Raw genomic sequence first — 25,023 nt, 5'->3', positions numbered from 1 at the left:
TCAGGCCCCAGGAAGGAGCACTCCATCCGCGGACTGGAGCACACCCACACCCCAGGTGGGCTGGGGCCATCTCAGGTCACAGGCTCTGGCCACTGATGACACCGCCCTCCCCTGTCCCATTGGAGCTATCCGGAGGGCGACAAGGGCACACGCAAGGTTGAGTGGGGAAGAAGCCAGTTATAATAGTGGCGAGCAGCCCCCAGAAGGTCTGCGCCACTTCCCCCAGACCACTCCCTCTGACCAAGCAGGAGAAGCCTCATTGCTTATGCAAAGCTGCGCCAGGGTTGCTAAGAAGCCGGTGCTGAACGTGAGGGGCAGCTCCTCAGCCTTGACAGAGGAGGAGGGCCCAGCCCCCATGCACCCAGTCCCTCCTAGCTCCCACACCAGGGCCTCCAGACACACCTGGGCCTCCAGACACACCTGGACCTGGGCAATGCGCCAGCCCCAATGCCTCCCCCGCTTCCTGAGCGACCCCTGCCCAGACTGGGTGTGGGTGCCCCAGGCTCTAGCCACCACACCCACACCCTTCCCCCATCCCTCAGCTGATCTTCCTCTGAGGCACCGCCCTCCTCTGCTTGGAGGTGGACCCCCCCCCCCGCCCCCGCAATAGTGGACATCAAAGCCCCACCCTGACTAGCTGTGTGACCTTGGTCAGGACCTACTCTGAGCCATTTCTGCGTCTGTAGAATGGAAATCATAATACCCATCTCTCTTGGGATTGTTGAGGTTTAAATGAGAAATCACCTACAGAGCCCTCAGCGTAGCACGTGGCATCCCTACTTACTTGGGTGTCAGGTGCTGGGCGGGGCTTGGCAGCTTGGCGGGAGGTGGGTGTGTCTTGGGGTACAGGTGGGGCTCTGCTGTGCCCAACCACAGCTACAATGCGTGTGAGTGAGAATGCGTGACAGGGAAGACTCCAGTGAAGCCCAGGGACCCAGAACAGAACAAGGATCCATCCAGGGTGGCTGAGGGAGGGGAAGAGAGTCAAAGACCATAAGGGCAGGGGAACTGATGCAACAGAGGTGAGCTCATCCTGAGAAACACTGATGCTCACGCGAACCCAAGCAAATGAGAGGAATCCGCCCCTGGCAGCCCAGGACGAGGGCCCCGGATCAGCACCCACCAGGAGTCCAGCTTCCAGGACCCCAGAATCCGGGCTGCTGGGGTGACCCAGCTGGCCCGTCCCTGCCCCACTTCCCAGCAGCCAAGGGAGACACTCCTGACCCCTCAAAGAAAGAGGCCAGAAGCCAGGGAAGAGCACAGGGAGACTTTCAAGGTGCCCAGCACACGCCCAGTTCTTGGCCACCTGTCAGGAAATTCCCCCAAGGAGGTGCTTTTCAAAATGTGTTTCCCAACCAAGGGGTGCTTCTAGGACACTTCGGAGAAGGGGACAGAACAAAGGAAGCTGAGACGTTGGCATACTACCTCCCTCACCCTGGCCCACTTCAACCAGAGACGACGGGGTAATTTGAGGGATAATCACCTTCTAACAGGGTACTTTCCCCATCAAGGAGACCCAAAGGACTCTCCAGTGGTGGAACAGTAAACGAAGTGACAGGAGAAATGCTCTTTGGGAAGAAGGTCAGCGGGAAATCTGGAAGCAAGGGATGGCTGGTGTAAGCTGGGCCTCCACCCCAACCGGGGCCTATCCCTGAGTCCAGCCCACACTCCTCCCGGTGCAAAACCCCAGCACAGACAACCCACCGGAAAGCTAGAATGGGGTAGTCCCTGCCCCCACCAGCCCGCGAAGTGAAAGCCCCTCTCCCTCCCCCAATGCCTGGGAGGCACTGGCAGAGTGCCCCAGCCCTGTCACCACCCAGTCTGCTGGCCTCTGCCTGCTTAGCTGCACATGTCCCTGCCTGGGCCCCTACCCCTGCAGGGGCCTGCCAGGAAAAACATTCTCTGGAATCCAGACCATGACCCACTTTCACACACATGTAGGCAGGAATCCGCACTGTCCTAGGCCTGGGGACCTCCGAAGCTGCCCCCTGATTGACTTGGGGGAGAGAAGGAGAGAGACACAGACACTTCCACCCTAGCCGACAGCCAGGTCCCCCCCTCCGGAGCCAAGCCCCTTGGGAAGGGGGCAGAGTATACTGGCCAGGCTGGGGTACAGGGCCAACAGCCAATCCGGGGGTTCCACAAGACACACACACACACACACACACACACACACACACACACCCGCCAGCTGCCACTGGGAGGAAGGGGAGCCCCCGTACAAGGGAACGGTGCCCATTTCCATCGGTAGCTCCTCCCCACCTCACCCCCACCCGCCTTGCTCTCAGCTACACGTGTTAGAGGCTGAGGCAGTGGTCATCTGTTCTCTTACAGGGGGTCCAGGAACAGAAAAATGAAAACAAGAGTGGACTGAGTACCTTCAGGGTAACTACAAGAGTGGACTGAGTACCTTCAGGGTAACTACGGAACTCGGTCTCTGCATCTGTAAAGAGGAACTAAAACTCCTGGTCCCAAAGAGGCGCTGGGAGATGACACAGGCTCCACGCCTGGTATACTAGCTGCTTCTCACCACCTCCCTCCCCTCTCTGGAGGAGGGCTCCAAGGCTCAAGGAAACCCAGCAGCTCCTGCCGCTGTGTCCTTCTGGGGTAGGAAAGCGAGGGGAGCAGGGGCAGAAAATGACACGTCATTCAACAGCCCCTTTGGGCCAAGCCTGGGCTGGGAACTCTGAGGGGACCCCAAATGAAAAAACCCCATCCCTGTCTCGGTTGGGTCTAGGGAAATAAGTCAATACAACCCCACAATGAGCCTCTGTCTGCCTCTTTCCCCTGCCCCACGAGCCCTGTCTCAGAGCAAGAGTCCCCTCTTTCTTTTCAATTTTTTTTTTAAAATCTTTTTTGTATTTTTTGGCCGCACCATGCGGCATGTGGGAATCTTAGTTCCCTGACCAGGGATCGAACCCCCGCCCCCTGCCTTGGAAGCACAGAGGCTTAATCACTGGACCACCAGGGAAGTTCAAGAGTCCCCTCTTTCTTAGAGGCCACAGGTAAGAAGATTTCAGAGAAGCATCCTGGGACTCAGGGAGCAAAGTTACCTCTAGGCATGCAACTTGAATCCTCCCTGCTGCCCCAGAAGTCCACTGTTTCCCTATTCACCAAAAACCAGACCTCTGGTGCCTGTTAGAAGCCTCTCAGCCCATCTCCTAGGCTCCAGCATCGCCCTCAACTCTCCCTTGCCTGCAGCTCCAAAGCTGCACCCCAACTCCACGGAAAGGCAAACAAAGGCTGATGGGACGGAAGCAAGACCCCCTGCACTTGGGTGAGGCTTGGGCCAGCCCTGTCTCTCTGGAATCACCATGGAGGTGCGGAAGCGGCTGCTCACAGCTCTGGGTGAGGGGGATGCATGAACTTCAGGTCGCTGTGCCTGCAGCCTGGTACCTTGCCCTCTGCACCCGGGCTGCCTATGACTCAGGGTTGGAGTATGAGACCTCTCCCTCCCTTCCTGTCACCCAGGGTTACAGTTTCTCACTCCTCCAGGGGCAACCCTAACCCCACCCTGGCCAGGTCACCAGCCTAGCTCAGTTGGCCACCTGGGAGGCTGGCTTAAAGGCATAGACCGTGGCTGCACCACCCCAGATTCCTGGTTCAAGAGCCCAGGCCCAGAGTATTCCTCAGGCCAGGGTCAGGAAGGGGAGGGACCACTATTAATGAGATAGTGTAAATAAAAGTACTTTTTGCAAACACAACAGGCAGAAGAGCTGAGCACGAAGAACTTTAGATTTGAATTCCAGCTCTGGCAGAAAGGGGAGTGAGCTGCACGACCTGTCTGAGCCTCTGATTATGGGGTTCTTAATTTACAGGAGCGATCACATCTGCTTGGTAAGGCTCCTGCGAAGACTGAGCCTGGCACATTCCAATGAGTCGTAGCTATTATGAATGGATGGTCACGGGATGATCGTGGGGTGCTCTCAGCTAGGAAATGAGGCACCAGGGCTGCAAGGCCTTTTCTCCTTTTTTGTGTCCAGCCCAGCTTCCCTCTACCTTGCTGCCACCTGTGGGGGCTGAGAGGAGGGTGGTTCAGACAGCCAGAGGCAGAGAACTCTCCCAATGGGGGAGTCCGGGGAACTAGCAGCTCACCAATCCTCCACCCTTCCCAAATGCCTCCACCTGTGTTCAGGAGCCCGGCGAAAGCAAGCCAGGGCAGACGGACATGGCAAGACTCTTGACAATGCAGGTCCCCAGATACGACTGCTTCCTCACAGGGTCTAGGACAAAACTCCACCTCCCTCAAAATGTAGAGGACCTTGTGAGACACAGCTCCTCTCCCTCCCCAAAGGCCCTGCAGCAGCCCCTGAGAGTGCCTGGCACAAAGTAGATGCTCAATAAATATTTGTTGAATGAATGAGTGATGTCACCCTGTTTCTCCCCCAACTCTGATCCCATAAGTCCTCTGGGGAAGCAAATCTCGACCTCAAACACCAGCAATACATATTTATTCAGCACACAGAGCACACTGGGTATGGCAGGTTGAGGGCAGGGTGGCCATCAGAGGTGACATAGCTTTTAACCCAGCTAAGTCTTTCAGGGAGGAGAAAAGGCTAACACCAAGGACATAGCTTGTACTCTGGGTCATGTCGTGTTGTAGGGAAATTGCAGTGAAACAGGTGAAACAGGCAAGTCTAATTTGACTCTCTCCTGTTGTAAAGGGGAAGCCTTGCGAAGTTGGTTAGCAAATGTATCTATGGGACCGAAGGTTCCCCCTCAGGTCTCAGTCCTCCAGGCACCAGGTCCCCATTCCAAGTGCCTGCCCTTACTACCTGAAGGGGGTTGGGAGGAATAGGTCTGATACCTGGATATTCCAGGCCTCCTGCTCAGTGCAGGGGTGAGGTCTCCCCAGGGCCACCTCCTGTAAGGAGAGTTCTAAAAAGAGAGAGGAATCACGAACTCTCACTTCCCAGGGCAACCTCCACCTGAATGTCCTCTTTCTGCGAGGGCAAGAGAACAGCTGGGGAGGGCACCTTGAAGGATCCCTGCACCACTCCCCTGTGACTCCAAAGGTGTGGGGCTGGAGAGAGTACCCTAGCAAGGTAGGCAGGGTACAGCCTATACCACATCCCCTTCCGGGCACTTTAGTGCACTTCCCCACCTTCAAGGAAAAGACATTACCATACCCATTTGATAGATGGTGAATACTGAGGCCTAGAGCCATTCGTAGAGCTGGCAGGAGCAGACCTGGAGCTAGGACCAAGTCTCCCAACTCCCAGGCTAGCAATCCCTCCATCATATATTGCTTCCGCCTTACGTGGGTGGAAAGTGGCCACAGCCTCTTCCCAGTTCATAACCGTGCAGAAGAAGGAGCGCACAGGGAACTCAAGATGCAGAGACCAAAATCCCTATCACCGGGGAAGGGCAAAAACCCCAGTGTGCAAGGACAGAGAGCTCTCAGGTCCTGCCTGCAAGCTCAAATCCTGCCTTCCGGCATGGTCATTGGGAAGGTCAGTACCCACATCCCTTGTACCCATAACATGGCCTTCCTCTCCACCTGCCCAGCCAGGCCCAGGACTGTGAAACAGCAGCAGCCCCATATGCCCCTTTCCTCCAAGAGCAATTTCAAATGTATCTCAGAACCTTAGAACCCCACCCCCTCACCCTGACTCAGAGACCAAAGGTCACTGAGGAAGCACCAACCCCAAGGTGGAGGGGAAAGACAAAAGTAACCAACGAACTACCCTTTCCCAAACAAAACCTGGCTCCAGGTGGGCTCTGCACCCCTCTTCCATCCCATGCCCCCCAGCCCCTGCCAGTCCAGACAGGAAGGAGGGAATCTTTGGACTTGGAGCCAGCTTTAGGAGGTGGATGACAGCTTTAGGAGGTGGATGACAGGCACGATGAGGAGGGGGACAAAATCACACAGGCTTCTCCTCCAGACTGGGGAGGGGATGCAGAGAGGAGGTGGATTTTGCCTTAGGATCTTCGGGAGATTAAAAGAGGCCAGGATCCTACCCCAAACTGCCGGAAATACCCAGTTCTACTCTCCGCCCCCCTCCAAAAGTATAATGGCAACCAGATGAACGAGTCCAGCATGATTGGGGCGGGGGGAGGAGGAAGACGCGTAAGGGCCCCCAGGGGACAGTGAATTTCCAGAAGGCCACCTTCCCATCCCCCTAACACCTCCCCCTTTTCTTGGCTTCCCCTGAACTCAGCCAACCCCACCCTCCACTGGGGAAACCTGCTTTGAAAAGTTAGCTCTTTGTTCTACAAGCTGGACTCAGCCTCTGAGCACAATTTCAGGAGATTTCTGTGAAGCGACCCCCACCCACCCTACTCCAGCACGCGACCCCTCCCCGGTCCGGCTGGGCGGACCAGCACTGGGAGTTGGCTTCCAATTTGAGGTGGGGGCTGGGAAGGTACGGAGGACGTCTGCTAGTCCATTAACCGCTGACCCACCAAGAGAACTGCAGGTCGTGCAAAAAAGGGGTCTCGCAGTGGGGCTTGGGGCCTTATCCGAAGGCCAGTTCACCAGATGCAACACTCGCCGGCTGATAGCCCCCGCCCTCCAGTCTCCAGGCCAGGAAGCCCGGCCATTCGCCGCCGGAGCGGACGGTTTCGCTGGGGCCCCCAACCTCTGCCCCGCCCCCCCGCCGCCCCCTCCCCCAGCGCCCAGCGCTTCCGCCTACTTGGCGCTAGGCGAGGCGGGGAGAGGGAGCGGCCGTCTCCTCTCACTCTCCCGGCCCTAGGGGGCGGGACTGCACCCCTAACCTTCCCTCACTCCCCACCCCCACTCCGGGGCCTGGCTTCCCTACTCCACTCGCGTCCTCCCAACCCCTGGGCACAGAGCCCACTCTTCTCCAGTAGTGGCTGCCCGCCACGCGTGGACTCCTTGCCTTGCCCCGATCTCCTGGTTTCCAGACTGGGGTCTGTCCCCACACCCCACGACACCGCCCTCACTCCCTCCCTCCTCCCAGGATCGCGGGGATGAGGCGGCATAGACCCAGCCCCGCTCTCCTCCCCCGATCTGGAGCACTGTTCGGGGATTGCAAAGACGCGCCTCCGGGTCCCGCGTCTCACCTTATCCAGACAGTTCACCTTCTCCGTAGGGTACACGATCTTGCCGCACCGGGCGCAGTTGGGATTCATGGCTCCGGGAAAGGCTAGGGCGGGGACGCCGGAGCTCGCGCACGTTCTTTCCCCGGAGCGAGCTGGCGGGAGACAGCGACGGCGGCTGGAGCTAGGGAACTGGCCTCCGCCTCCGCCCTCCTTCCCCTAATAAACACAGCGGGGAGGAGGGGCTGTACCGGGGCGGGGACGCGCCGCGGGCGCGGGCAGGGGCGCGCGCGGCGAGGCGCGCTCCCCGGGCGACCCGGGGCTGCGCGGGGGCGGGTTCCGGGGACGACTGCGGGCCCGGGGGTACGCGCCTAGGTGAGCTCCCAAGCAGAAGGAGCCCTGGAGAGATAGGCCCGGAGGCTAGGCGCGGACAGACGACCTTGCCCAGGGTACTTCCGGCGGGGCGGAGCCGATCTGGCTGCACATCTGGGCGTCTGGGCTGCAGGAGGCGGGCAAACCCCTCGCACCCCTCCAGGGTGGGGTTTGAGCCCACCCGAACACCAAATCAGATTCTCCAGATTTGGAGACTTCCTTTGTACCCGTTGGTACCCGGCGAGAACCTGCGGACCGAACGGGAAGCCCCTGCTCCGCCCCCATTAGCCTTCCCCTGCAACATCCTTTCCCACATTTGTAGGGCGGAACCAGTCCCTCCCGCCAGGACTCAGCGCCTCGGAGCTCGAGTTAGGTTTTCCTTCCCCGCGCCTCTGCCGTGCAGCTTTCCTGTGGTTCCCCGGATCCGGGGGACTTCTGCTTTCTGCTTGGCCCCTTTTCCTCTTTCGTTCCTTTCTCCATATCCTTACCCTCCACCTTTGGTGTAGCGTTGACTTAACGCCCAAAAGAGCAGTATCCAAGCCCAGGAACGGCGTGGGGGTATAGCTCAGTGGTAGAGCATTTGACTGCAGATCAAGAGGTCCCTGGTTCAAATCCGGGTGCCCCCTCAGAGCTTTTTCCTAAACTTATGTAACTAATATAATTCATTCTTGACTCATATTTTAACCTTGGGTTCTAGGTTAAAGAAAGCAGAGAAAATCTATTTAAAAATTCCTTCCTCATTTTCCAACCGTAACGGAAAGCTTTCGGCTTTATTTCGTACTCCGCAGGAGGAGGGGGTGGGTACAGGCACAAATCAGGTACAAAAGCTGCAGGTCCCCACTACCCACGCCAGCGGTATCAGGATTTCTGCGGTCACCGCTGGCAGCCTCAGGGGTGTCAGGCAGTTCCAGGAGCTGGTTCAAGAGACAAGACTCCCCCAAGTTCGTGTTCAGTTTTGGGTGGGGCTCGGTCAAGGGAAGGAAACCCACAGACACAGACTTTCTCCAACTTAAACTTTCTTTATTACAGGTGACAGGCGCATGCCGTGTTCACCTTTCCCTATTGCTCGTGCCACCAGCAGAGTGAAAGCACTTCGAGAACGTGGAAATGGCCAATGCCGACCCGAAAGTTCATTTACAAAAATAAAGTTACATCCGGATGTAAACTGATATAAACTAATGTAGTGGTTCTCAAACTTGAGCTTGCGTCAGAATTACCTGGAGAGTTTGTTAAAGCACCTCCCGGTTTCTGATTCTCTTGGCCTGGAGTGGGACCCCGAGAATGTGCATTTTTAACAAGTTCCCAGGGAATGCTGATGCTGCTGGACCACACTTTGAGAACCACTGAACAAATAATAAAAGGCCATCAAGTTTCATAACCTAAAGACGGGGACAGATATCTATTGGCTGCGTGACTGACAGTATCACTGTTGGATCCGAGGAAAACGAGAAGGGAGCAAGGCCTCTCGACTAGGTTTTGCCCAAAAAAAGGAAAAAGAAAGGATAGTGGGAGAGGCATGCTTCTTCAGACAGGGGGCAGTTGTGATATTTTAAACTCGGAATTTGGTTGTGTCAGCCCTCGGGGCCCCAGGGGAATACTACTCGAATGCATTTTTTCCCCACGGCTCCCATTACTGTGCAATGCGTCGCGAAGCTGGACATGGCGATTAAACAGATCTGCTGTGCGGTGCAAAGCCCAGACCCGAGAAATAACTAATTTTTCACCCCTTTCCTGGACACCAGTCCTCAATCTCACCACCTGTAGGTGTAACGGGCCAAAGCCCTGCCTTTGAACTCATATAAAGAAGGAGAAAGCTGTCCACTTTTCACCCTCCTTCTTACATCTATGCTGTGTCCCATTAAACTTCGCCACTATATAAACCTTCTGAACTTGGATTCTCTTCTAATCTGCCTGGTCAGAGTATGAACTAGGCAAAATAATATTGCCCCGCCCCAACATTCCATCACCCACCCACCCCGCAAAGAAACTGTAATTAACATTAAACCAATAAGTCTTGAAGGGTCTCAGGGACTGGAATGGTCTCACCCTTCTTTCTGCCTGCTCAGGCTTCTTGCCAACTGAGTGGGGGTATTCAGTTGAAACATGGTAGAGTCACCCCTGTGCGACTTCTGGGGAGAGAAAAAATTCACCAGGTGCAAGAGGACCCTCTTTGGATCCTGGATTCAGAAACCTCAGACTCCTGAGTTATTCGGGGTTAACCTGAGTGGCTGTGAAAAACAAACAGGTAGACAAGGGGGCACCCGGATTTGAACCGGGGACCTCTTGATCTGCAGTCAAATGCTCTACCACTGAGCTATACCCCCTCTACAGACAGAATGTTGGTAAATTCTTTTTAAATCCATTCCAAATTTTTCCTTCTGAAAATATCCAAAATAGTTTCTTCTTGTTACATGATACTGAATTTAGTAATAACGAGTTTAAAAAGACTAACTAAAAACGTGGAATTTTGAAAACATGTGAACTTAGGTACCAATCAGCCTTTTCTAGGTTCAATTCTTTATCCACAATCCCACTCATCTCTTCACCCTAAGAAGTCAGAGAAGAGCTTCTTGCAAAACTGAATAGAGAATCCTTTCCCCTGGTCTCTCTAAAAAGAGTGCAAACACCAGCTGAACAGACATCTCCACTGAGAGACTTTCCTGGGCTGTATTCTCTAGTGGTCCCTCTCTCTTTTTATGGAGCAACTACTATGTGCCCCACTCTAAGTGCAGAACATACTTTCAAATAGAAAGACACACAGGTTCTCAGTCTCACTGAGTTTAAAATCTAGTGGAGTCAGAATAGAACCAAATGAACAAATGAATAAACAAGGAAATGCCCAGTAGTAATAAGGGAAGTGACTAAAATGAAAAACAAGACAGTGTCTTAGGGAGGTCCAGGGGGGTATTTCAAGGTGGATAGTCATGAAAAACTTTTCTTTGCAGGTGAGTTTGGAGTTAAGATGTGAATGATATGAAAGAGACAGCCATTTGCCCAGCCTATCTGTCAGGGGCAGGCATTCCAGCTAAAGGAAATGGCCACTGCAAAGGCCCTAGGGCCAGAGTAGCTGGAGGAACATGAAACAGGGGAGAGTGATTCAAGAGAGCTGGAGAAGTAGCCAGAGATCCTTATAGGCCCAAGTAAGGAGTTTGGATTTTATTCCAAATGGATGAAAAGCCAGCCGTTGGACAGTCTTGAGCAGAGGGACTGGAAATCATCATTCACGCTATTGTGGGGGAGATTTACAGGGAGTGAAGAATAGAAACAGAGAATACATACAATGGAATACTATTCAGCCTTAAAAAGAAGGAAATTTTGCAATATGCAACAACGGGACATTATGCTAAGTGAAATAAGCCAATCATAGAAGGGCAAATACTGCATGATTCTACTTACATGAGGTACCTAAAACAATCAAACTTATAGAAGCAGAGAGTAGAATGGTGGTTGCCAGGGATGAGGAGAGAGAAATTGGGAGTTGCTAATCAATGCGTACACAGTTTCAGTTATACAACATGAATACGTCTTAGAGAGCTGCTGTTGAACACTGTGCCTATAGTTAACAGCATTGTATTGTACACTTAAATATCTGTTAAGAGGGTAGATCTCATGTTAAGTGTTCTTACCACAATAAAGGAAAAGAAGAAAAGTGGACACAATAAAATTTTTAAAAAGAGAGAGAGAGAGGTTAGGTAGGATTCTATTGCAACAGTGCAAGTGAGAGATGGTAGCGATGTCTGAGACGACAGTGACGTATTAGTTTCCTGTTGCTGCTGTAACAAATTACCACATACTTATTTGCTTAAAACAACGCAAATGTATTATTACCTTACAGTTCTGGAGGTCAGAATTCCAAAATCAATTTTACTGGACTAAAATCAAGGTGCTGGTATGCCTGCATTTCTTCTGGAGGTTTTAGAGTAGAATCAGTTTCCTTGACTTTTGTAGGTTGTAGAGTCCACCAGCATTTCTTGGCTCATGGCCCCTTCCTCCATCTTCATAGCCAGGGTTGCATCTCCTCACCTTCTGATCTCTGCTCCTATCCTCACGTCTCTCCCTCTCTGACTCTGATCCTCCTGCCTCCCTCTTATAAGGACTCTTCTGATTACTCAGATAATCCAGGATAATGTCCCCACCCCAAGACCCTTAATCACATCTAGAAAGTCCCTTTTATTATGTAGGGTAACATATTCACAGGGACCTTGGGATGTGGACATATTTGGAGGCCCATTTTTTAGCTTATCACAGGGGCAACAGCAGAACTAGAGAGGAGAGCAGGCATCCAGATTCACCATGGCAGGGGAGCCATGTCCTTCCTGTACACTGGATGGCTTGAGAAAGATGAGGGAAAGAGAAGAATCAAGAATGACTCTTCTTTAGAGTCACTGTTGGTGGGAAAGTAAATTGCTGCAGCCACTATGAAAAACAGTATGGAGGTGCCTCAAAAAACTAAAAATAGAGTTGCCATATGATCCAGCAATCCCATTCCTGGGCATATATCTGGACAAAGCTATAATTCAAAAAGATACATGCACCCCTGTGTTCATAGCAGCACTATTCACAATAGCCAAGACATGGAAACAACCTAAATGTCCATCAACAGATGAATGGATAAAGAAGATGTGGTACATATATACAATGGAATACTACTCAGCCATAAAAAAGAATGAAATAATGCCATTTGCAGCAACATGGATGGAACTCGAGATTACCATACGAAGTAAAATCAGAAACAGAAAGACAAATACAATATGATATCACTTATTTGTGGAATCTAAAATATGACACAAATGAACTTACCTAGGAAACAGAAGCAGACTCACAGACATAGAGAACAGACTTGTGGTTGCCCAAGGGGCAGGGGAGGGATGGCTTGGGAGTTTAGGATTAGCAGATGCAAACTATTATATATAGAATGGATAAACAACAAGGTCCTACTGTATAGCACAGGGAACTATATTCAGTATCCTGTAATAAACCATAATGGAAAAGAATATGAAAAAATATATTAAAATATATGTATAACTGGATCCCTTTGCTGTACACCTGAAACTAACACAAAATTGTATATCAACTATATTTATTCATTGATTGATCAATATATAGTTTTACCAAGTGAATCTCTATGTTGAAGGTATCTAGTCAAATCTTGCCAATAGTAGACATTATTTTAAAGAAATACACTAATACGCTGGCCCCCCCAAAAAAACATGTTGTTATTTTACTTATTAGACATTACAATGTCTTCCTTTGTTATATTACAAAGCTCTTAGGCTCTAAATTAATTAAAGTATGAGATGGGCAGAAAAATAATTGGAATGGGTAAAAAAAATTAATGTAGCATATTACAGACATGGCATTTCAAGTCATTTATGAGGAGAATTTTTCCAATGGTTTTCAAAGCACTCCCTGGAGCCTCTCCTGTAGGGAGGGGGGGAATGGGGGTAGGGAGTGTTGCCAGGTTGGAATAACTCTCATCCTTCCCCCATTTGAACCAAATTTGACTGTTTTACATAGTGAACTTATTAGTAAGTTGATCTGAAGGGTTCTGGACCTAGGATCCTGTACTGTCAGCAGACTCTGGTCACTAAGCCCTTCCTCTCCCTAGACATTCCAGAGCTGTCACTGCTGCTCTCTGGAAAGAGTCACGCTGTCATCAGGATAGAAAGACTCTGAGGAGTCCTTCTTCACCGAGAGCCTTTCACTCCCCTTCCCTTCTAGGAGTCGTGAACTTCAGAACCTCTGCCTCCGACACCCACTCCCTTTAATTCTCCAACTATACTTTAATAAAGTAAATTTTTAAAAAAAGAATAACTCTTCTTTTTTGTCTTCACTATCTGGGTGGATGTGGTTTCCTGAGATAAAGAACTGAGAAAGGAGTAAGTTTAGGAAAAACAAAACCAAAAACAACTCCTCAAGTGTTTCTTTTTAAAGCTCTGAAACAGAACGTAATAAAGTACAACCTCCTATCCTCATAGACTTCACATTCTAGTGTGAGATCAATATGCTAAGTTTGAGGTGCCCTGTAGACATTTAAGTGGAGATGTTAAGTATGCAGGTGGAGATCCAGTTAATTCTGAAGTTCAGGGAAATGTCTAGGTTGGAAACATAATTTGGGGAGTTGTCAGTGTATAATTGGTAGCTGGTGAAAGAGGGAGTCAATCCCAGAAGTGCGCTAGATTCGACTCATACTGGCTTGTGAGAACCAATTGTTAAATTTTCAGGAATTTTTAAAGCCAGTTGACTTCACTGGAAATTAACAGGTGGGCGAATTTGCACTACGGGAATTGGCAAATGCTAAAAATCAGGTCCCCTGGAGCCAGTCGTCAGCCATTTATCAGCACAACCCTGCTCCTGACTGATTCTGACTTTCTCCAGAAAGGAAGAGGCCAGCTCTTCAGCACTCTCTGAGGAGGAAAGATAAGGTGTAGAAGGTTTGAGACTGGAGAACGTATGTGAAATAGTCATTTTAGAGTGTGAGAAAGTGAACCTAGTCAGTCAGTGGTGGAAGAGTAATAAACAGGGAGACTGTCTGAGATTGGTGGAGTGACCCAGACTTCTGAGCTCTCCCCTAACAACATTTTGCTGCTTGGGTGCAAGCTTGGTAGAATGCCACAGTTGAGTTTAATTAGGTTTGGCTGATAGGTACCATGCAGGGCTTATAGTGAACCAGGCACTGTGCCACTGTGGGGAATACAAAAAGAAATGCAACATGATCCCTGCCCTCAAGGAACTTACAGTCTAGTTGGAGAAACAAGATACATACTCCAAGGGGAAAAAAATACCTGACAGTCGAGAGAGTAAATGTAGAGAGTAACAGAACTATGGAGACAGGTTATTGATAAGGAGAGAAATGAAGTCACAGACTTTCTTAAAAATTGGTAGTGAGAAAGAAGAAATGGACAGGTGATAACAGATAAAAGGGAGATTTTCCAGTCTAGGGAAAGCCTGTTGATGTTTGAAGGAGCCAAGCAAGTGGAAGAGACTGAAGGTGCTGGAGAGAATGGAGATACTGCGGGCACGTCTGGTACAAGAGCAGGGGTGTCTCGGGAAGGACAAGGGAAGCACTTCCTCTCCTGTGCAAAGCACAGGCTGGGGATCCAGTGCAGCTCGGGGTGCAGGCAGGGAGGATGGAAATTAGACTTAAAGAATTCCAAGATGCCAGAGGTCCAAGAGGTTGTTGTTGTTGAAGGAGAGAAATCCCATTGCACACCCCACAGGACCTTCAAGTCCAGCTCAGACTGGGCTTTGCCCTCCCCTTCTACCACCTGGGTGCGAATTGCCTTTTCTCTTGGTTCTTTAGCATCACCCCAGGAAACCTGAAGCAATTGGTCATACATATCAAACTACTGTTAATCACCAATGCACTGTCTGGTCAGTAAACACTACAAATAAGCTGTAATCTCCTACTTGCCAGTAGAGGGGGTATAGCTCAGGGGTAGAGCATTTGACTGCAGATCAAGAGGTCCCCGGTTCAAATCCGGGTGCCCCCTTGTGCTTCCCTTTTAAACCTTAAATCATCCCAAAGATGGTACAAAAGAAAGGTGGTACTAACTAAGCGAATATTTGGTCATTCTTGAGTGTTTTCTGGGAATACAAAAAGTAATAAAATACAGCATGGTAGATTTTATATTCCAATGAGGTCAACGCGCAAAGGAATTTCCTGTGTTCTCTATCTCTACGTCAATGGTTCCCAGCCTGTGGTTTGGGAGTTGAATTCTTGGAGGTCTGCCTGTGAGACACTTTCTACGTAGGAAAAAAGAATTTATTTCATACTTCGTTACCTGTTTCATTCTTATCCATTCATGAGTACAGTGGAGCTTTCCAGAGGCTACATGATGTCACAACAGACTAAATGTGGAAACATGAAAATCCAGCTGTCTTTCATTAAGCCAGATATTAAAGGGATTTCTGAAAGAACGTAAAGCAAAGCTACTCTTCTCATTATTTTTAAAAATTGAATACAGTTCTTTTTCATTTTAAAATGTTATGTCTTTTAACAGGCAGTGGATTTATTACCTTAAACATTTCACAATTTAAATTTCTAATCTGGTAAATGTCAATAGATATAACTGTATAAACAAAACCTCTTTGGAGTTCTCAATACCTTAAGAATGTAAAGAATATTCAGACAAAGATATTTGAGAACGACTGCTCTAAGTAAAGAGGTGGTTTGGGGAAGAGCATGCTGGGGTTGTGAAATGGCACAGGGAAGAGATGGCTTGTTCAAAAATACATGACATCGAAAAGAGTTTTGAAGAACACGTAGTGGATAAAGCAAGAAAGAGTCCTGAAATCCTAAGCAGTTTGGTGTTTCTGGAGTGTGAAGTGTAAGAGGCGAGGTGATGGGAGATGAGTCCAGGGAGAAGGTAAGCCATTTCAGGAAGAGACTCCAATGCCATGCTAAGGAGCTTGGACTTTATTCCATAGGCACTAGAGGGCCAGTACAGGCTTTTAAGCAACTCAGAGGTTATGGTCAGACCATTTGGAGGCTGTTGCAATAGCTTTGAACCAAGGGCAGACTTTCAGATGCATGGACAGAAAAATTAGTAGCACCAACCAAGACAACTAATATAGGCAGAAAAGCAAAATTTCTGGGAAAATCATGATTTTGGCTTTGGACGTCACGTTGGAAGTGCCTGTGGGGTGGAGGTGTCCCAGTCATTGGTTCCATACATTGGCTAGAGCTAAGCAGAAATGTCTGAGCTGGAGATACAGACTTGGGAGTTCTCAGCATATTGATGGTAATGGAAGCTACTGGATGGTGTGATCACTCAGGGAAATACACTGAGAAGGGACAATGAGTAAGGAGGAGAGAGCAATACAACAGAGTGGCTTAGAGTCTGTGCTTTGGAATCAGCCAGACTCAGGGTGCCATTCCATCTCTACCTTTCATGATCTGTGTGATCTTGGACACATGGCTTAACTTTTCTATTTCTCAGTTTTCTCATCTGAAAAATGAGAAGAATAATACCTAAATCACAGGGTTGTGGGGAGGATTCAAGAAGTCACATTCCTGTAAAATGCTTAACTCAATGACTGGTACTTAGTAGCACTCCAAAAATAGTAATTTCTATTATTATTAGCATCATGGAAACCATGGGTGAAGAGTGTCAAGAAGATGGGAAGGGCCCCAGTGTGAAACGTTGTGAGGTCAAGTAAGATGAAGACTGAGGAGGGTCCTTGCATTTTGGAAAGAGTAGGTCATGGTGACCTTTCTAGTATAATTTTTCAGTATATATAATTTCTAGTATAATTTCAGTCATGTAGTGAGGACATAAACTACACTACAGGGGTTCAAGGAACATGTGCATGCAGGAAGTAAGGAAATAGAGACAGATCATTCCCAGACCTTTGGTTTTCATGGACCACTGAAATTACAAAAAGAAAAAAAAGGGCAGTGTTGGGATGGTAGAAAGTTGACAGTTGACATAGGAACATTTTTAAATTTTTTTTTTTTGCGGTACGCAGGCCTCTTACTGTTGTGACCTCTCCCGTTGCGGAGCACAGGCTCCGGACGCCCAGGCTCAGCGGCCATGGCTCACGGGACCAGCCGCTCCGCGGCACGTGGGATCTTCCCGAACCGGGGCACAAACCCGTGTCCCCTACATCGGAAGGTGGACTCTCAACCACTGCGCCACCAGGGAAGCCCGAAAGGAACATTTTTAACAAGAAAGACGAAAGAAGATAATCCCAGAATAATAGGCAGTCCTTTAAATTGAGCAAATGGAGCTTTATAAGAAACACTGTGTTTTCCAAATATTTCTAATTTTGCCATAGATGAATAAAAATTCCTTCACACAAGGATGCTGACGTATGGAGACCATAGAGGTAGACTTCTTCATTTGTCTACTATAGAGATAGACTTCTTCAATCACTCAGTATGTATTTACTGAGCCAGGCCCTATGCTGAATGCTGGGGATATACCACTGAACACAAAGGAGAACATGGACTCAGCCTTTAATGGAGCATATAGACTAGTTGGGGGAGATCGTTATTCAACAAAGTCATCAAATATATATTGAAGAATTGAAATAAATAGTAAGAAGGAAAAATACTATGTAAAAGAGGTCAGGGTAGAATTTCCCTAAGGAAAAGATATTTAAGCTGAGATCTGAAAAATCAGTACACGTGAAGTACATGATACGGGTAGGCAGGGTAGAGTATTCCAAGCATGTGTGAGGCCTATGGGTATTCAGGAGCATGGATGGTATCTGGCACCAAAACGTCAACCCTGCAGAGCAAGACAGAGCACAGTGCAAAATGAGGTTAAGAGGTAGGACAATGATCAGGGCCTAGTAGGCTGTGATATGGATTTTAACTTTGATTCTAAGAGTACAGAAACCATTGGAGGATTTTCAGGAGAGTGACACAGTAATGTTTACATTTCTGAAAAATTATTTCTGGCCATTGTATGAAGAGTGAGTGGATGGAGGGGGGAGAAATAGAGGTCAAGAGACATGTTAGGAAGCTTCAGAAATAGTTTAGGCAAGAGATGGAGGTGACTAGGTCCAGAGCATTAGCAGAGGAGATGGAGAGAAGTGGATATATTTGAGAGACATTGAGAAGGCAGACTGAAGAGAAATGGACAGAAATCCCAGAGGGACACCTGGATGGATGCTAGTTTCATTTATCAACAGAGACAAATATGATAATGAAATCATATATTCAGAAACACATGGAATTTGGCTGAGAAGTGAAGAAGAGAGAAAAACTGGCAGGAGCAAGTGAAGGATTTAAGAGTGATAAGAGAAATTTATAAATGTATAGATTTATAGACCTCTTAATGTTGAAGTACCCCAGAGCTTAGCCCATGGTCTTTTTTATTTACCCTTGCTTCTTTGTGAACTCATCCACTATCATGTCTTTAAATATACATATATGCTGATGACTGCCAAATTTATATCTCCCTCTTTCTGGAACTCCAGGCTAATATGTCCAACTTGCTATTTAAATCTCTTTTGGTTGTCTAACAGACATCTAACTCAACATATCCAAAACTGAACTCATACTCTTACCCCCAAACATGTTCCTCCCATAGCTTTCCCCATCTCAGTTGATGGCAATGCCATCTTCCACTTGCTCAGAACTAAAGCCTTGGAAACATTCTCTTCTCTTTCTTTTGCACCTCACATTTTGTTGGCTCTACCTCCAAAACATATCCAGAATCTGATCACATCACATTACTTCTATTGCTACCTCTTTAGTCTAAACCACCATCATTTCTCTCCTGAGTTACTGCAAGAGCTTCCCAATAGATCACCTTATTGTATCTTTGTGTTCCCTCCCACAGCCTAGTCTCAAATACAGTGATCCTTCTGACACATTAGTCAGATCATGTCCCTCCTCTGCTTATGACTCATTGTTTTCCTATTTCAGTCCGTAAATGTCAAAGTCCATAGCAGTGTACAAAGCTCTAATGATCCAATTCCATTACTTCTGACCTTCTGTCCTACTACTCTTTCCTTCACTTACTCTGTCCAGTCACTCCTGGCTTCCTTGCTGGTCCTCACATCGTTCAGGCACAATCCCACCTTAGGGTCTTTCAATGGTTGATGACTCTTATCTGGACTGCTCTTCCCTAGACAGTCATATTGCTAGCTCCCTCACCTTAAAAATCTTTGCACTAATGTCAACTTCTTCCATGAAGCCCACACTGATCATTCTATTTTGAAATGCAATCTGCCTCTCCTTCCACTTCCAGATCCCTCTTACTTTCTTCTACTTTTGTTTTCATAGTACTTATCACCATCTAACATACTATATACTGCAATTACTACGTCTATGGCTTAGTATCTAATATCCACCTTCACCAACACCCTGGCTGAATGTAAGCTCCACAGGGCATGAATGTTCATCTGTTTTGTTCTCTCATGTAGTCTAGCGTATGCCCAGAACAGGATCTGGCATAAAGTAGTCGTTTAATAAATATTTGAATGAATATATCGACAGAAAGAAGTCCGAAGAATGGGAGAAGTTGAAGCAGTGAAAGGAGTAATGAATAAAGATATCTAAAATACAGATGGGTATGGGACCAAGCACACACATATGGAATTATCTGTAGCGCTATAATGGTACTTCTCAGTTATATCACAACCTAATGAAACCGTTTCGAACTCTTTCCCTCTAGCCCCCGACGCCGTGTGTTCTTTGGAGGCCCCTATACAGCACAGACCGTTTAATCATTTCTGAACCTCTAGCGCCCATCGAAGCCCCTGGCACATACTTATTGCTCAGAGAGGTTTTCCGATAAATTAAACCAATCTTTCTGTGTCCCGAACAACTACTTTCGAGTTCGTATTCGGCGTACTGGGTACCACGGACACCCTGCAGCCCTCAACCACTCCTCCGCCCACTTCGCAGCGAGAGTTCTACGCTATGTCCAGGATTTGTGACGTAATAAGACCGCGCCCTGGGGAAGAGAAGCGGATTGAACAAACACAGGGTCACGTGACCATGTTGGGCGGGGCCTTGGAGTTGAGATCTCGGTGGCCTTTATTCCTACTTCCTTTTTGTCACTTTCCGGCGTTCAAGATGTCGAAGCGAGGTAATTTCTGGCTTTGGGAGATCCTTCGCCATCTGTCGCGAGGTGGCTGCTGGCCTCGCCGGGAACGGCGGCCATGGACAGCTGGGACGCTTTGCTCTGCTCCGGGCCGGAGAGGGAGGGGAGGGACACCGCGAGAGCACCGGGAGAGCCCCCGAAAGTGACGGGAGGGCCTGGAGGGTTGAGTTCGCAGGATCCAGTCGTGATTCTTGGCTGAATCCCGCGGCTTCACTCCGCGCCTAGCGCTTCAGTAATGGGGTTGGAGTTGGACTGGCTTAATCCCCAGAGTGGGCGACTTGTGCGGTCTCCCGCCTTGTAGGAAGAACTACGTGGTGCAGAAGTTGGATCGAGAATTCAGTCGTCCTGGTCCCTTAATTTCAATGTAACGTGCTAAGAGTGAGGAATTGGCTATTTGCCTTGAGAACTGGGTGGCACATGGGGAGGGGATAAGGAGTCCTAGAGAGAGCGAAACTACGGTGTACCGCTCCCCGAAGCATGCGAATGAATATATAGCTTAAGAATGTGAAGGGACCTCTCCTGATTACCTTCTTGCTTACAGGACGTGGTGGGTCCTCTGGTGCGAAATTCCGGATTTCCTTGGGTCTTCCGGTTGGAGCCGTGATCAACTGTGCTGACAACACAGGTGAGACCTTCGGCTGCACTCTGCCAAACTGCCCCTTTTAAAAGCACTCAGTGGGCCTTTTGCTAATGACCCACTGAGCCGTCAAGAAAGGGCAGAGTGAAAACACCGCTTTTGGGTGAAGCGGCAGCATGTTGTGTTGTTTTGCTTCAATCGGTGGTGTGACAAGGTGTTCCACCTGGGGGAGGACTAACTTCTTGGGAGTGTGTGTGCAGGGGGAGGCCTTGGAGGTGTTGGAGAAATGCAGAACTGCCTAACAGGCTCTCAAAAAAACCTTTTTGTTGTTGTTTACTTCCTTGTATAGGAGCCAAAAATCTGTATATCATCTCTGTGAAGGGGATCAAGGGACGACTGAATAGACTTCCTGCTGCTGGTGTGGGTGACATGGTGATGGCCACAGTCAAGAAAGGCAAACCAGAGCTCAGAAAGAAGGGTCAGTAGAGAGACCAAATCCTCCTCTTGGTCTGTGGACAGTTGAAGGACTTCTCCCTCTGTTGGAAAATAGAACAGTAGTTTTACCATTCTCAGGGCCTCTTAAAGCTTGATTTTCTTTGAGAGGCAGTGTGAGTTAATCTGCAGTTGAAGTTCTATTCTTGCTGTCTTAAGGACCATTCTTTTATTTTTATTGGCGTATAGTTGCTTTATTTACAATGTTGTGTTAGTTTCTACTGCACAGCAAAGTGAATCAGCTATACGTATACATATATCCCCTCTTTTTTGGATTTCCTTCCAATTTAGGTCACCGCAGAGCATTGAGTGGAGTTCCCTGTGCTGTACAGTTCATTAGTTATTCTCAGTAGTTATCTGTTTTTCACATAGTATTGATAGTGTATGTATGTCAATCCCCATCTCCCAATTCATCCACCACCACCACCCCACCCCCAGTTAAGTTCTTAGTTGGCTTCCATCGTAAGCTAGGGGCTTTTCATACTTACCCTGCCATTTCCCCCAGCAAGTTCAGCCGATACTTAACAGACAGCCTCACATATTTATACCTGTAGAAACAAAAGCTCCGTCCTTCTGGGATTTTACAGTTCATCCACGTAGTTCTTTCCCCAGCTCTCCTTTTAGTTCTTGGTTTTTTTGTTCCAACTTAAATCCCTTCCTTTGTGCCTCAGATTTTTGCTGTGCCCCCTACTAGGGTTGTCTCTTCTATGAGAGCAGGTCTTTAATTAATTGCTGACTCCTTGGCTACAAATGAACATGGTGGTACCAGGTGAGATCACAGCCTTAAGACTTAAGTCACCTCAGGCAAGTTTCCTTTTCAGGCACTACTGATTTGAAAAGGAATAATTATACATAGATGAGATTAACTCAGGGTTGTGACTTGTCAAAAGTTTGGCATGGTTGCTTCTAAATGTCTTCTGGTAGAAACTAAAATAGGGAGCTGCTCATTGCTTAATCGTGGACAACCCCCAAAAGTTTTCCTATTAGATGTGTGGGTTAGAGGGGGGCCTCAGACACTTCTGACTTGACTGACTTTAGAGCTTCTGATACTCAGTGTACTTGAGTTTCCAGCTCCTGAACTTTTCTCCTGTGCCTGCTTAGTTTGTCTCTGGCCTGGGATGTTTTGCTTTTCCTGAGAAGTCCTCTTAATGCGCAGTACACGTGTGACAGGTCTCAGCCATGTATCACAGTTACTCTTTGAAGGTCTGTATCCTACTCTATCCCCAGGTGTTTAGCCTTTTGGTCAGAAATCTTACTTTGTTGACCTCTAATATTCACTTGGGGGCTGGGTAGGCAAGGCATAAGCATTGTGCTTAAGCATTGATAAATCAATGCGTTGATTGGGACCAGCATGCAACTAGACAGGCTTTCCTCTTAGAACACTTGCTGGGTCCGGTGTGTGGCCTGGGGAGCAGTCAGGGAAGGGCAGAACAATTGTCCATCACTACGGGTGAGGTGGCAGCAGGGTGTGTGCTGTCTCTCTCAGTCAGCTGTGGGACAGACCAGAGGACACTCATGGTTTTAAAAATAGTTCTGACTTTCCAACTCCTAATTTTTTCTTTGGTCCTTGTTTCTTCTAAATGAATACAGTTGACCCTTGAACAACGGGCAACGTGGGTTTGGACTGCATGCGTCCAGTTACAGATTTTTCCCCCACAGTATATTACTGCACTGCACTATCTGAGATTGGTTGAATCAGTGGATGCAGAGGGTCAGCTATAAGTTACACACTGATCTTAGACTGCACAGGGCTGGCGCCCCTCACCCTTCATTTCTCAAGGATCAGCTACATCTCCTGGCCTTAGACTTAATTATAACATACAGAAATGTGGAAAGGAACAGGACTGCAGGACTGGAAATCCAGAGTCCTGTATTCGTGTGGCCCTATTTATTTGCTGGATGCATTTGTGAGAATTTAAATTGTTCTAAGTAGATGAGGGTCCAACGGAGGAGGGTCTCAGCCAATATTTGTCCCTCAGTGTGTTTCCCATTGTTGAAAAACTCAGACCATCTATATACATAGATAGTACTTGCTTCAAGGATAGCCAGGATCTCTGTCCTTAGAAGATCCTGCATTTCTAGTGTCTGATATTAAATATGGAAATGTAACTATTATCCCTACTTTACAAGAGGAAAACTCGAACTCCAGAAGATTAAGTAACTTGTTCAAGGTCTCCAGGCTACTGTCAGTCAGGATTTGAATCCATGTTTTCTTCTAAGTGCAGTAGATGCTTTGAATGTCTGGAAAAATGTTCACTTTAGGAGCAGGTAGCGTTTTTTGTTTGGTTGGTTTTTACGATTTATTTTATTTTTATTTATTTTTGGCTGTGTTTGGTCTTTGTCGCTGCGCGCAGGCTTTCTCTAGTTGCGGCGAGCGGGGGTGCTGCTCTTCGTTGCAGCATGCGGGCTTCTCATTGTGGTGGCTTACCTTGTTGCGGAGCACGGGCTCTGGAGCGCGTGGGCTCAGTAGTTGTGGCGCACGGGCTTAGTTGCTCCACGGCATGTGGGATCTTCCCGGACCAGAGCCCATGTCGCCTGCGTTGGCAGGCGGATTCTTAACCACTTGTACCACCAGGGAAGCCCTGGAGCAGGTAGGTTTTTAAAAGTTACTTATGACCCTGGAAAACATTTCCTCAAAAAGTTAAACCTAAAGTTAATTAAATAAGAAATAGAAGTTGAATTTCAGTTACCCAGCTCTTAGACCTCCAAGGGATGATCGTTTTTAATATTTTATGTCCTACTTTCCAATGTAAATGGGACCATTACCTTCCCGTAACCCATTTTTGCTTCACAAATGATTGTCTTGCATATTAAAAAGTTACAGAAGTACATAATCATTTAAAATGGTTCTGTTCTGTGCATGTGTCCTGAGATATTTAGGTTAACTCCAGGTTTTGCTCTTAAAACAACATGTGCCCTGCAGTTAGAAAGGCATAAAGTGCTAATTCTTAGGTCAAGGTTTGTTCTTGGAAGTTTTGATATAAATTGGGATGGAATATTGCATAATGAGTTAATAGCTTGGCCTCTCCACTCATTCAGTGTGAGGAGGGTCCCATTCCCAATTCTATGGCATTAGGATCTTTTAAAAATTTATTTGGCTGTGCCCGGTCTTAATTGTGGCACATGGGATCTCTATTTGCGGCATGCAGGATCTAGGTCCCTGACCAGGGATCGAACCCAGTTCCCCTGCATTGGGAGCGAAGAGTCTTAACCACTGGACCACCAGGGAAGTCCTGACATTAGGATCTTAAATAGTACCCACCTCTTGGGTGAAGTGAGGAAAAGTATAGAAAGTGCTTAGCACGTTTCCTGCTGGTGTGTTGCTAATCGTCCTCCCAAAGTACAGATTCACACCTGCAAGGAAATGCAGGCAGTTTGGACTTGAAATGAGTAAGGTCTTTCCTTAAGGGGTGATTGGTGTTTACACTGTCTTTCACACTTGATTTTAGGAAATGAAAAGCTAATGAGTATACATTCTGTCCAAATGGGAAATGTTGGGGAGCTAGCCAAGGTGTAAATTGCTTTCTCGTGGTGGCACTGGAACTTGGCAGGTTAAATGACAGCTGCTTTTTTTTTCCCCCCTCTCAGTACATCCAGCAGTGGTAATTCGACAACGAAAGTCATACCGGAGAAAAGATGGTGTGTTTCTTTATTTTGAAGATAACGCAGGGGTCATAGTAAACAATAAAGGCGAGATGAAAGGTAATAAAGAATGCACATCATTGTTAGGCTTTTGAGATTGGATGATTTAACTTGAGTACAAGGAAAGGGCCCTTTGAGCTTACGTGTCACATCATTCTTTTATGCAGGTTCTGCCATCACAGGACCAGTTGCAAAGGAATGTGCAGACCTGTGGCCCAGGATTGCATCCAACGCTGGCAGCATTGCGTGATGCTTCGGTGTGTTTGTAAAAGAAAACAATGATAATAAAAATCATTTGCTCCATGTCACTCTTCTTGACACCACCTAACCCTTACCCCCTCTGTAAAATAAAACTACCCAGTGCAGACTTCCTGT

At 48.0% G+C, this 25,023-nt stretch overlaps 2 protein-coding genes, 1 long non-coding RNA gene and 4 other non-coding genes across 9 annotated transcripts in view; 4 read left to right on the top strand and 3 right to left on the bottom strand.

Annotated features, from left to right (window-relative positions):
* Positions 1-7,243, bottom strand: part of LASP1 (LIM and SH3 protein 1) — a 44,191-nt gene extending 36,948 nt beyond the window's left edge. For 2 of the 3 annotated variants that reach the window (XR_016388999.1, XM_022557703.3), the window contains exon 1: positions 7,027-7,243. Coding sequence is in view for 1 of the 3 variants with exons in the window: in XM_022557703.3 (XP_022413411.1) it covers positions 7,027-7,095 (69 nt within the window). In the remaining 2 variants the exon portion in view is untranslated. Of the gene's footprint in view, positions 1-784; positions 882-7,026 lie in introns of those variants that run through there. The other variant, XM_089901184.1, reaches the window with a different exon arrangement.
* Positions 877-7,008, bottom strand: LOC149746755 (uncharacterized). The gene is made up of 3 exons (XR_016389000.1): positions 2,411-7,008; positions 1,484-1,594; positions 877-965 (listed from the first exon to the last, which is right to left on the bottom strand). It is a non-coding gene; the product is annotated as an uncharacterized LOC149746755 (long non-coding RNA).
* Positions 7,244-7,928: 685 nt separating the features above from the next.
* On the top strand, positions 7,929-8,000 carry TRNAC-GCA (transfer RNA cysteine (anticodon GCA)). The gene has a single exon. It is a non-coding gene; the product is annotated as a tRNA-Cys (tRNA).
* Positions 8,001-9,626: 1,626 nt separating this feature from the next.
* Positions 9,627-9,698, bottom strand: TRNAC-GCA (transfer RNA cysteine (anticodon GCA)). The gene has a single exon. It is a non-coding gene; the product is annotated as a tRNA-Cys (tRNA).
* Positions 9,699-14,795: 5,097 nt separating this feature from the next.
* On the top strand, positions 14,796-14,867 carry TRNAC-GCA (transfer RNA cysteine (anticodon GCA)). The gene has a single exon. It is a non-coding gene; the product is annotated as a tRNA-Cys (tRNA).
* A 4,950-nt stretch (positions 14,868-19,817) lies between these two features.
* On the top strand, positions 19,818-24,951 carry RPL23 (ribosomal protein L23). Its single transcript, XM_022558053.3, has 5 exons — positions 19,818-19,922; positions 20,479-20,562; positions 20,864-20,992; positions 24,595-24,708; positions 24,816-24,951. The coding sequence occupies exons 1-5, from the start codon at positions 19,832-19,834 to the stop codon at positions 24,896-24,898; spliced, it is 501 nt and encodes a 166-aa protein (XP_022413761.3). The 5' UTR covers positions 19,818-19,831; the 3' UTR covers positions 24,899-24,951.
* Positions 20,594-20,729, top strand: LOC115803076 (small nucleolar RNA SNORA21). The gene has a single exon (XR_004023700.1). It is a non-coding gene; the product is annotated as a small nucleolar RNA SNORA21 (small nucleolar RNA).
* Positions 24,952-25,023: the final 72 nt, after the last annotated feature.

The sequence above is a fragment of the Delphinapterus leucas genome, chromosome 19 (genome assembly GCF_059928025.1).
Source record: "Delphinapterus leucas isolate spDelLeu-1000000601 "Yukka" chromosome 19, BTC_Dleu_Yukka2, whole genome shotgun sequence".
NCBI lineage: Eukaryota > Metazoa > Chordata > Mammalia > Artiodactyla > Monodontidae > Delphinapterus > Delphinapterus leucas.
This window is presented reverse-complemented; position numbering and strand designations above follow the sequence as displayed.

Coding starts and splice junctions, on each gene's coding strand:
- RPL23 (XM_022558053.3), top strand. CDS start 19,832: ATGTTGGGCGGGGCCTTGGAGTTGAGATCTCGGTGGCCTTTATTCCTA. Junction 19,923..20,478: donor GTTCAAGATGTCGAAGCGAG/GTAATTTCTGGC, acceptor TCTTGCTTACAG/GACGTGGTGGGTCCTCTGGT. Junction 20,993..24,594: donor ACCAGAGCTCAGAAAGAAGG/GTCAGTAGAGAG, acceptor CCCCCCTCTCAG/TACATCCAGCAGTGGTAATT.